This window comes from Mytilus trossulus, chromosome 11 (assembly GCF_036588685.1).
Source record: "Mytilus trossulus isolate FHL-02 chromosome 11, PNRI_Mtr1.1.1.hap1, whole genome shotgun sequence".
NCBI lineage: Eukaryota > Metazoa > Mollusca > Bivalvia > Mytilida > Mytilidae > Mytilus > Mytilus trossulus.
In genome coordinates, this window is record NC_086383.1 from 56030612 (window position 1) to 56043644 (window position 13033).

Below are 13033 nucleotides of genomic sequence, written 5' to 3' on the forward strand. Positions count from 1 at the left end.
AAGTTTTAGCTTGAACTAGCTCGCTGTTCTCTCCCTGGTATGCTCCGACAGAAATAAATTAAAAAAACACCAGTATGAATCATATGTTACTTGGAAAGGAATTTTTAGATACAAGCATTTGAAAGAAAATATTATATACATTTTTGCAATAATAGTTGTGTGTTGTACTTTTTTTATTCGTGTGTATAGTTTGTAAGCGATCTTTTTTTTAAGGAAGCTGGCTTGGCATGTTTTGAAATTTTGGTCAGATTTTCGGAATCCTCTGGTTTTATCCATTTTAATGCCTTAACAAATTTGCCCGGTGACCCCCATTTTCTTTTTATAATTCTTTTAAATATATAATGATAAGCTGTCTCATAAAGTCTGACCGTTATAGAATTTTTATTATTTTTGACGATGTACTGTGTTGCTACCAAGAAAAACGTTAAACACTGAGAAAATGTAATGTTTATTTCAATCACTCAATTCGGTGCTTAGATACATCTGCATGCTCCATCAAAGCAATGCCATGAGGCGTGGTGTCCGTGACCATGTTCATGGCATGGCCCATGGTGGTCACAGTCTTTCGCTGTATGGCAGGCTGAAAGAAAAGAAATGAATGAAAGTTATAGAACGGATATTGATTATTCGCCATTCCCAGTCCGAATATGAAGCATTCTTGGTAATATTGTCAAAAGAAAACACCAAAACCGTTGCGATTGGCTGATCATCTCTTTAAAAATGATATTAAACAGATGGCATGAGTCGACCCTAGTTTTACCAACATTGAATTTACCACAGTCCTTTGAATTCAAAAACTAAAACCGTTGCGATTAGCTGGTAATCTCTTATAAATTGATATTCGACCAATGACATGACGTTAATTCCACAAACATTGAATCTATTACAGTCCTTTCAATTCTGAAGCGGTTAATTTGTTCGTAGTAGAAAACATTTATTTTTTACTCGTTTTTACATTGGCGGATACTATTATAGCTTTTGTAAAAGGATGAACCAACTCTTATAACCGCCTCTCCCAATACATACAAACACAAATTATATCTGTAGAGGATTCAAAAGGAAAATGATTGTGTTGAAGAAAAGCATACTGAACTATGATGAACTACATGTATATATACAACAAGAATGTGTCTTAAGTACACGGATGTCCCATCCGCAATATAATTTTCTATGTTCAAGGGATACAATTTCTAATTTGGCATGAACATTAGAAAGATTATATCATAGGGAACATGCTTACTAAGTTTCAAGTTGATTGGACCTCAATTTCATCAAAAACTACCTCGACCAAAAATTTTAACCTGAAGCAGGACGAACGGACGGACGGACGGATGCACAGACCAGAAAACATAATGCCCATAAATGGGGCATAAAAAACATGTTCTAACAGTGTGTGATGGACTGGGTGAGGTTTAAAGAATGAAGAGTAATGCAGTGGCGGATCCAGGGAGAGGGTTCAGGGGGTTGGAACCCCCCTTTTTTTGGACGATCAATGCATTTGAATGGAGACATATAGATACAACCCCCCCCCCCCTCCTTTTTAAAATGGCTGGATCCGCCCCTGTAATGGGCCGATATTAGAAAAAAAAATGCCAAACAGATATAGAATATATAAGAATGGGCCACAAAAAAATTAAGGTATTATACATAATAATGGAGACTCAATGTTAAATTAAATTAAGCAAAGAAAATAATGAGCAAAAATATAAACTAAAGAGAAAATATGCAAGCTTTGAAATTCTAGATTGTAAATATAGTTTTTACGTCATAGGTATAGTGAACTTAAAGCAAGAACTGAAATATTTTTTATTTGTAAATCGTACCCAGAAAAATCGACACACGCCATAACAGGAAACGATGGAAATTATGATAATGAGCCGCTTCATGAAGGTGAAACCTGTATTGTATATGGTAAATTAATGCAGTTTTGGTACACAATAATGTTTTACGATCAGATTTGTTCTTAAGTACCAATATATTGTATTTGAAGTTTCAATTTGTCAATACAATTGATAAAAAAAACCATTACATATTTTTAAGGCTTTGCATAATTGTGATGTTTACCCTTGAAATGAATATTATTATTTTAAAATGTTACGAAACAATTTATTGTTACCATTGTGTACCAATAGTTTTATTCAGAACACATACATATATGCAGTTTATATTCTTTTTTAAATAGTATTTTCATAAAACAAAGACGTGTTTGAAAGGATTTTTTAGGTTAAAGTTAAATACATATTGTGATTTACTGGGATTTATGTCCTGTGTAATTAATATAAATTATAAATGATCTTCATCAACATTGTGGCCAATTACTACAGAAAACAAGAGAGAACCTTCAGTTTACAAAACCGAATGTAAAAATATAAAAAACAAACATACTGGTTGCTGTTGCGTCGCGACAGGTACACAAGTTTTCGTCGTTGCATTCCACCATTGCACCGTTTCCGCATGATTCCAATGTACAGTCACTTGCTATTTGACATCTCTCTCCATACACCACTAGACAAACAAATACAAAAATATAAATATTTCATTGTACAGTCACTTGCTACTTGACATCTCTCTCCATACACCACTAGACAAACAAATACAAAAATATAAAGATTTCATTGTACAATCACTTGCTACTTGACATCTCTCTCCGTACACGACTATACAAACAAATATAAAAATATAAATATTTCATTGTACAGTCACTTGCTACTTGACATCTATCTCCATACACCACTATACAAACAAATATAAAATGGTAGGTAAAGACAAATGTTAAAATCTCAGTATAACTTTACAGGAAAATGTTATTTTAAAGTTTTCTGGTCCTTTGTCGTTGAATAGTCGGAATTGTTTTCAATTGCAATTTGTGTTCTGTCTTGAAAAAAACATTACATAAATTGATTAGTATTAGTTTAGTTTACAGGGGCGTAGCTAGGCAATTTTGATGTGTACGCAATGCAGGAGAAGGAAGTCAAACGGCCGGGGGTCTGGGGAAAACGGTGCAAAATCCTGCATTCTCGCAATTTCCGAGGACTTAAAATTACCTCACAGAAATCTTACTTTCAGGAGAAACAAGTCAACTTTGGAAATAAATACTAGTAATCAGAGAAAAATAATGAAACCTGTACTGTTGTCTCAACATTTTTTTTTTTTTTTTCTTATGTGTAGTTGGTTAAAATGACTTGATAAGGTATATTTTATTTTTTTCCAAGTCATGCTGAACCACTTTAAATTAGAAAACAAACTAATTTTTAAGCCAACACTTTGCAAATTAAATGGTATTTCTTTTATTGAAAAAATACATGATAAAAATTCGAATCACATATCTTTATCTTTTATTTTATGAGTGAACAAGCAGTGTGTTTCAGCTTTTTTTCTCCCCAAGATAATTCTGAAAAATCAATGCCCTTTTTCTGTTGCTTTTTTCTACTAAAGATGTCCAAAACCTTGTCTGCTTTAATTTTTTTCTCGGTATATGTTCAAAAGACCGAGTCCAGATAAAAGATTCGTTTTCATTGTATTTCTCAAGTTGGTCTTCACTCTTCTCATGGTACTAAAAGACCGTTCTGCCGTTGCCGCCTAGACCGGCATACATGGAAATACATAAAAGTATCTGAAAGGTTCCCGGGTATACATTTTATTTCATCAGTTATTTTGGAATCTTCAAAAAAGATGTCAGGGTAAGGAGGTATAAAGACGTGAGTGACAATTGTGTATTGACACCTGGAGGACTCATCCATTTTAAATTGTTTGCATCAACAACAGAATCACGATGCTGGTTTCGTAAATGAAAAGGGAAGACTAGTTTTCGGAATGGAATATAGCTACAAAGTGACCATTAACATATTTGTATATATTTTTTTATTAATTTCATTACTTTAGTTTTATTCTTACTAAATTTACCATATTTTTATTTTTGTGAAATTTTCTATGTGTACGCAACTGCGTTTTTGCGTACGGGTTGCTACGCGCCTGGTTTATTGGGAGACATTTCAATGGATAATCAGGATGGTCGGTACAGTCATACTGTAGTGAGGGGGGTCTGTAGTGCTTCGTTAAAATTAAATAAATAAGCAATCAAACGTTTCCCACAAAAGTACGTGGGACACGGTCACCCTGCCCCCTTTAAATACGCCTCTGAGATTGGAAGTCGTTTGTTCCTGTCTTGTCATATTTGTTTTTTCGTTAATTATATTGTTATAGATAATTCCGCTAGTTTTTCTCATTTTAATTCTTTCACCGTGATGACTTTTCATGTCGGCGCCTTTTATAGCTTACTATACAGTTATCTTATCGTTGAGATGTCCTAGAGTAACCTCTATACTTGCTAAAATCCACGTCATGTGAACTCTGAATGATAGTTGTCTCGACAGGAATCATACAACATCACCAATTTGGCAGCAATGGTGCAAAATAGATTATTACATGTGATTGAAAGAATTCGTTGATGATGATTTATGAAACGGAAAATGTTGCAAGTTCAGTAATTATTAAAAGAACTTGATAAATTAGATCCATTAACAGTAGCATATTAAGGGGTGCAAAAGGCGTACTTCATCCCCCCTTTTAATCGCAAAAAATAGATTCCACATCTTTTACGATATGTATACATATTTTATGTATTATAAAATCATACAAAAAATTGTATATATTTAATGGGGGACAATATCGGAAATTAATCCCCCCCTTTTCAAAAATCCTGGATGCTCCTCTGAAGCCGGATATTCAACAACTTACATAACATACAAAAAAAATGCACCCCAGCAAAAGACTACTTATAAATACTGTCACATTACCTGAAAGAACAACAACGAAAACAAAAGCTAATACACACTTCATGATTGTAATCAAGATCAAAAGTGGGATCTTTTCACTACAGTTATACGTATATACATGTATGGTCTTATCTTAAATATCGTGACAAGAAATACAGTGAAACCTAGCTGAACTATTGGAGACTCCACATAAGCAGATCGAGTTAGGCGAATTATAAATGAAACAAACTTAGTGTTCCATAAATTTTTTTAAGTTGTTATTTGGATGGAGAGTTGTCTCATTGGCACTCACATCACATCTTCCTATATCTATTAAGTGTTCAGAAACATACTACAAGACAATTAATTCGTATTTCATTTATCAATAGATATAGGAAGATGAGGTATAAATGCCAATGAAATAAATCTTCATTTTAAGTTGTTATTTGGATGGAGAGTTGTCTCATTGGCACTCACACCATATCTCCCTAGATCTTTTTAGTGTTCCGAAACATACTACAGGAAAATTAATTCGTATTTTCATTTATTATTAGATATAGGAAGATGTGGTATGAGTCCCAATGAGACAAATCTCCATCAAAGTTATAATTTATAAAAGTAAACCATTATTGGTCAAAGTACGGTCTTCAACACGGAGCCTTAGCTCATACCGAACAGCAAGCTATTTCATTTAATAAACCTGTATTCAAAGACAACCTTTATTGAAATAAAAAATCGAATAGTTTTGTCTTGAGTGATCTTTTTAAAAAGGTGATACCTAACACTACAGGGAGATAACTCTGTAAAATCAGCTAAACGTTTTAATTACGTTGTCTTATATAAGGAATATTTAGCTTCTCAATGATCAAAATTGATGGTTGTCAAATTGCTATATAACAGTGTAATTTTGCTGACAAAACGGTTGGTTCAAAAAAAAAAAATTGTATACATTTATTTTAGTTATAGTATTTACTTTGACAAAATTTTATGAAAATTAAACGAGCCAAATTAATTTTAGTGAAAGTGTTGTTAATACAGGTTTGACTGTATATAGAGGGTTATAATACCTATGTAAATAAGACTTATATTTATAACTATGGACCCATTGGTGCTCTTTCATTTTGTCATTTCGGGGCAATTTATAGCTGCCCATGGGCTTTGTTCATTATTGAAGACCATACGGTGACCTATAGTTGTTATTTTTTTCTGTGTCATTTTGGTCTCTTGTGGAGTGTTGTCTCATCATATTATCTTATCTTCATAAATATCAACGCTTACTATATGTTTTGTGTTTCATTGTAAAGGTGATTGCTTGCATAGACATGCATGTTGCCTAATCCAATTCAATTTATTTGAATGCAATACAGTTTAAACTTAAAATAAATCGTGGTCATTGTTCAACTTTAAAGACTTTAATGAATAAATAGACATTGGTTTTCTTTAGGGGTGGTATACACTTTTGACATGTCGAAAATGACAGAGAAGAGGAGTAATTTCAAAATTGAGCTGAGGCTAAATCAGGCGGAGGTGTGCCCCCCCCCCCCCTTAAATATGCAAAGCATACGTTTGCACCTTAATAAAGATTATTCCTCCCCTAAACCTAAATACGGGAACCGCCCCTACTTCAACAAGTAATTGAAACAAAAATAATAAACCAAGGTAAGCGAGAATTATTATGATATAAATTATCCTAATAATTATAATTTTATTGGGTCACGACCTGTCACATAGTTGTGACAGGTCGTGACCCAATATTCCGTTATCTCGCTTATCCGTTGATCCTAAAATTAAGACAAGGGCTTGAAAAAAAGATTACAGAAGTAGAGAGCCATTTCCGATATGCCATAAAGGTTGAGCTTAATATATTTCCATGACAACCATTTTTTGAGTTTATGAGACGACCAAGTGTCTTTATGAGGGGAGGTGTGATTTTGAAAATAAAGTTCATGGCCTAGTAAGAATTTAAAATCTTACTAAAAACAGGATGTAAATGAATATATGTTCATAGCCATAAATAAACAGATTTATTACCAGTATCACATAAAATTAACATGATCCAAGAAAATGAGGTGAAGGTCAGATGAACCAAGTCACAAATAAAGTTCACCTTACAAACATTCCATACACCAAATAAAGTTCACCTTACAAACATTCCATACACCAAATAAAGTTCACCTTACAAACATTCCTTACACCAAATAAAGTTCACCTTACAAACATTCCTTACACCAAATAAAGTTCACCTTACAAACATTCCATACACCAAATAAAGTTCACCTTACAAACATTTCTTACACCAAATAAAGTTCACCTTACAAACATTCCTTACACCAAATAAAGTTCACCTTACAAACATTCCTTACACCAAATAAAGTTCACCTTACAAACATTCCTTACACCAAATAAAGTTCACCTTACAAACATTCCATACACCAAATAAAGTTCACCTTACAAACATTTCTTACACCAAATAAAGTTCACCTTACAAACATTCCTTACACCAAATAAAGTTCACCTTACAAACATTCCTTACACCAAATAAAGTTTACGACTCAAAGTATGCACGATACTTACCAAACCACGAAAACGCAATATTGACAAGGAACTATGAAATTGCGGACAATATCTGAGGATACATGCCTTACAATCATTCCATAAATGATGACACACCAAATATAATTATATACATATTGCTTATCAAAATCCACACACAACTAGGAATTCAACTCTGAAAATAAGGTCAAGGTAAAAAAAAAAACACTGCCAGACTGACATCGTAAAATACTGAAACATACTGTATTAACAAATCTGATAAAATCGTCACGTAACAGTGAACTTTTTCTACAGTCTGCATGTGAAGCTGTCAAGTTGAATTTGACGGATTTATATGCTTTAAGGAATGTGTGCACTTAGATCTCCAACATATTCCTGTAATATTTTCTAAGATATTCACCCTAAAACATTTGCAATGTCAAATATAGCCTGTAAGTATTTGCAATGTTAAATTCAGCCTGTAAGTATTTGCAATGTTAAATTCAGCCTGTAAGTATTTGTAATGTTAGATTCAGCTTGTAAGAATTTGTAATGTTAGATTCAGCCTTTAAGTGTTTGAAATGTATGATTCAATTGAAAGTATAAACAAACAAGAGTCCTTTGAAATTCAACTGGCTAATTTAATAAGTTCCGTATATTTTGGTCATGCCAATACTGTAATATATAAAATGTATATTATGTACATGTAATATGATTGCCCATTAGACAGATTTCCACCCAGGACCGAAGGATGTGGATGTAAACAAGTATATAATTGTTTAGGGGCCAGCTGAAGAACGCCTTTAGGTGCGGGAATTCCTGGTTAACTTATGCTGTTGTTTTTTCTATTGTAGGGCTGTTGTCTCTTTGATACATTCCCCATTTCCATTCTCAATTTTATTATAGTTCACTGTATGACTTTCAACAATGAGCAACACACATTCCCTGTTGTTAACTTTCTTATAAACACATTTTTTCTGTATTATTTTTCGCCAATTCTATGGAAACTTACAAAATGAAAACGGCTTTGAAAGACGTTTTCATTTTGTTGGTTTTTTTTCAGCCAGATTTTAATCTGATAATTCACTTGTTTGACTGAGGCTATTAGTTTATTTCACTTGTTTGACTGAGGCCATTAGTTAATTTCACTTGATTGACTGAAGCTATTAGTTTATTTCACTTGTTTGACTGAGACTATTAGTTTATTTCACTTGTTTGACTGAGGCTATTAGTTTATTTCACTTGTTTGACTGAAGCTACTAGTTTATTTCACTTGTTTGACTGAAGCTATTAGTTTATTTCACTTGTTTGACTGAGGCTACTAATTTATTTCACTTGTTCGACTGAGGCTACTAGTTTATTTCACTTGTTTGACTGAAGCTACTAGTTTATTTCACTGTTTGACTGAAGCTACTACTTTATTTCACTTGTTTGACTGAAGCTTTAAGCTTATTTCACTTGTTTGACTGAGGCTACTAGTTTATTTCACTTGTTTGACTGAAGCTATTAGTTTATTTCACTTGTTTGATTGAGGCTATAAGTTTATTTCACTTGTTTGACTGAGGCTACTAGTTTATTTTACTTGTTTGACTGAAGCTATTAGTTTATTTCACTTGTTTGACTGAAGCTATTAGTTTATTTCACTTGTTTGATTGAGGCTATTAGTTTATTTCACTTGTTTGGCTGAAACTATTAGTTAATTTCACTTGTTTGACTGAAGCTATTAGTTTATTTCACTTGTTTGACTGAGGCTACTAGCTTATTTCACTTGTTTGACTGAAGCTATCAGTTTATTTCACTTGTTTGACTGAGGCTATTAGTTTATTTCACTTGTTTGACTGCAGCTATTAGTTTATTTTACTTGTTTGACTGAGGCTATTAGTTAATTTCACTTGTTTGACTGAGGCTATTAGTTTATTTCACTTGTTTGACTGAGGCTATTAGTTTACTTCACTTGTTTGACTGAAGCTATTAGTTTATTTCACTTGTTTGACTGAGGCTATTAGTTTATTTCACTTGTTTGACTGCAGCTATTAGTTTATTTCACTTGTTTGACTGAGGACTGAGGCTATTAGTTTATTTCACTTGTTTGACTGAGGCTATTAGTTTAATTCACTTGTTTGACTGAAGCTTTTAATTTATTTCACTTGTTTGACTGAGGCTATAAGTTTATTTCACTTGTTTGACTGAGGCTATTAGTTTAATTCACTTGTTTGACTGAAGCTTTTAGTTTATTTCACTTGTTTGACTGAGGCTATTAGTTTATTTCACTTGTTTGACTGAGGCTATTAGTTTATTTCATTTGTTTGACTGAGGCTATTAGTTTATTTCACTTGTTTGACTGAGGCTATTAGTTTATTTCATTTGTTTGACTGAGGCTATTAGTCTATTTCATTTGTTTGACTGAGGCTATTAGTCTATTTCACTTGTTTGATTGAGGCTATTAGTTTATTTCACTTGTTTGACTGAAGCTATTAGTTTATTTCACTTGTTTGACTGAGGCTATTAGTTTATTTCACTTGTTTGACTGAGGCTATTAGTTTATTTCATTTGTTTGACTGAGGCTATTAGTTTATTTCACTTGTTTGACTGAGGCTACTAGTTTATTTCACTTGTTTGACTGAAGCTATTAGTTTAATTCACTTGTTTGACTGAAGCTTTTAATTTATTTCACTTGTTTGACTGAGGCTATTAGTTTATTTCACTTGTTTGACTGAGGCTATTAGTTTATTTCATTTGTTTGACTGAGGCTATTAGTTTATTTCACTTGTTTGACTGAGGCTATTAGTTTATTTCATTTGTTTGACTGAGGTTATTAGTCTATTTCACTTGTTTGATTGAGGCTATTAGTTCATTTCACTTGTTTGACTGAGGCTATTAGTTTATTTCACTTGTTTGACTGAGGCTATTAGTTTAATTCACTTGTTTGACTGAAGCTTTTAGTTTATTTCACTTGTTTGACTGAGGCTATTTGTTTATTTCACTTGTTTGACTGAGGCTATTAGTTTATTTCATTTGTTTGACTGAGGCTATTAGTTTATTTCACTTGTTTGACTGAGGCTATTAGTTTATTTCATTTGTTTGACTGAGGCTATTAGTTTATTTCATTTGTTTGACTGAGGCTATTAGTCTATTTCACTTGTTTGATTGAGGCTATTAGTTTATTTCACTTGTTTGACTGAGGCTATTAGTTTATTTCACTTGTTTGACTGAGGCTATTAGTTTATTTCACTTGTTTGACTGAGGCTATTAGTTTATTTCATTTGTTTGACTGAGGCTATTAGTTTATTTCACTTGTTTGACTGAGGCTACTAGTTTAATTCACTTGTTTGACTGAGGCTATTAGTTTAATTCACTTGTTTGACTGAAGCTTTTAATTTATTTCACTTGTTTGACTGAGGCTATTAGTTTATTTCACTTGTTTGACTGAGGCTATTAGTTTATTTCATTTGTTTGACTGAGGCTATTAGTTTATTTCACTTGTTTGACTGAGGCTATTAGTTTATTTCATTTGTTTGACTGAGGCTATTAGTTTATTTCATTTGTTTGACTGAGGCTATTAGTCTATTTCACTTGTTTGATTGAGGCTATGAGTTTATTTCACTTGTTTGACTGAGGCTATTAGTTTATTTCACTTGTTTGACTGAGGCTATTAGTTTATTTCACTTGTTTGACTGAGGCTATTAGTTTATTTCATTTGTTTGACTGAGGCTATTAGTTTATTTCACTTGTTTGACTGAGGCTACTAGTCTATTTCACTTGTTTGACTGAGGCTATTAGTTTATTTCACTTGTTTGACTGAGGCTATTAGTTTATTTCATTTGTTTGACTGAGGCTATTAGTTTATTTCACTTGTTTGATTGAGGCTATTAGTTTATTTCATTTGTTTGACTGAAGCTATTAGTTTATTTCACTTGTTTGACTGAGGCTATTAGTTTATTTCACTTGTTTGACTGAGGCTATTAGTTTATTTCATTTGTTTGACTGAGGCAATTAGTTTATTTCACTTGTTTGACTGAGGCAATTAGTTTATTTCCCTTGTTTGACTGAAGCTATTAGTTTATTTCACTTGTTTGACTGTGGCTATTAGTTTATTTCACTTGTTTGGCTGAGACTATTAGTTAATTTCACTTGTTTGACTGAAGCTATTAGTGTATTTCACTTGTTTGACTGAGGCTACTATCTTATTTCACTTGTTTGACTGAAGCTATCAGTTTATTTCACTTTTTTGACTGTGGCAATTAGTTTATTTCCCTTGTTTGACTGTGGCTATTAGTTTATTTCCCTTGTTTGACTGAGGCAATTAGTTTATTTTACTTGTTTGACTGAAGCTATTAGTTTATTTCACTTGTTTGACTGAGGCTACTAGTCTTATTTCACTTGTTTGACTGAGGCTATTTGTTTATTTCACTTGTTTGACTGTAGCTATTAGTTTATTTCCCTTGTTTGACTGAAGCTATTAGTTTATTTCACTTGTTTGACTGTGGCTATTAGTTTATTTCACTTGTTTGACTGAGACTATTAGTTAATTTCACTTGTTTGACTGAAGCTATTAGTTTATTTCACTTGTTTGACTGAGGCTACTAGCTTATTTCACTTGTTTGACTGAAGCTATCAGTTTATTTCACTTTTTTGACTGTGGCTATTAGTTTATTTCCCTTGTTTGAATGTGGCTATTAGTTTATTTCCCTTGTTTGACTGAAGCTATTAGTTTATTTCACTTGTTTGACTGTGGCTATTAGTTTATTTCCCTTGTTTGACTGAGGCTATTTCACTCTATATATAGCTATGTGTTTAGTATAAATGGTATGTCGATGAAACCATCTGACATGGTTTTAAAGAGGTAAGGTAAATTAAGGTAAAGGTCAACAGAAAATGTTATTCTCTGAATTTTGAAAAATACTTAATATAATTAATGGGGAATCTCAAAAACCTTGTCATTAACATAAGTTTATTGTAAAATTTGAGTCTTTTGATTTGAGTTTCTTAACCTTTGACCATGTAAATTATGTCAAGGTCAAAGGTTAACTTAGTTTGATGTTCTATATTTTGACCTTTATTTATAAATGCTATTCAAATGAAATCCGAAAGTATGGAGCAAAATTTTGAAATATTCAGTTCAAAACAATTGGAAGATTAAGTGCCTTTTTGATACCTAAACTTAATGTTTATTGTTTATAGTTTGGTATATGATGAAGCTATAGGGTCAATTATGTTAATAGACATATGACCTTGAAAATAGATCAGGTGTAAACCTGGAGTAGTCATTTTTGTACATATCTAATGGAAAAGTAGCAATAAATATGAGGCTCCCAAAACGGTTGAATTGTCAGGATTTGAAGTGAATAAACCATATATTTCAAACAAAGTTAGTCTTGATTTATCAGCCATATGAAAGCAGAAGTAAACGTGTGTAAACTGAGAGTAGCAAATGATATCCCTTATTTGTTCCATGCAAATGTTCATAGAAACCTGATATTTTTTAGAACTGGTCGAATCAAAGTTATTATATTACACATGATGTTACTTCAGAAAAAGGGGAGAGCAAATTATCTCCCCTTTTCAAGTTAAAACACAGATACTAGCATTTTTGGAATCAGTATAAAGTATGCTATCATAGTAGATCATAGTATTTAATAGGAGGTAACTGAATATCTCTGGTACTTTATGAAAAGATTTAATAACTTAAAGTCATAAGTAATGAGTGACCGGTGAAAAATAATGTTCTTCCAATTTTTGAACCAATG

At 32.3% G+C, this 13033-nt stretch overlaps 1 protein-coding gene across 1 annotated transcript; it reads right to left on the minus strand.

Annotated features, from left to right (window-relative positions):
* Positions 1-431: 431 nt before the first annotated feature.
* LOC134690487 (serine protease inhibitor Cvsi-2-like) lies at positions 432-4894 on the minus strand. Its single transcript, XM_063550461.1, has 3 exons — positions 4797-4894; positions 2386-2505; positions 432-580 (listed from the first exon to the last, which is right to left on the minus strand). The coding sequence occupies exons 1-3, from the start codon at positions 4837-4839 to the stop codon at positions 474-476; spliced, it is 270 nt and encodes an 89-aa protein (XP_063406531.1). The 5' UTR covers positions 4840-4894; the 3' UTR covers positions 432-473.
* Between the last annotated feature and the right edge of the window lie 8139 nt (positions 4895-13033).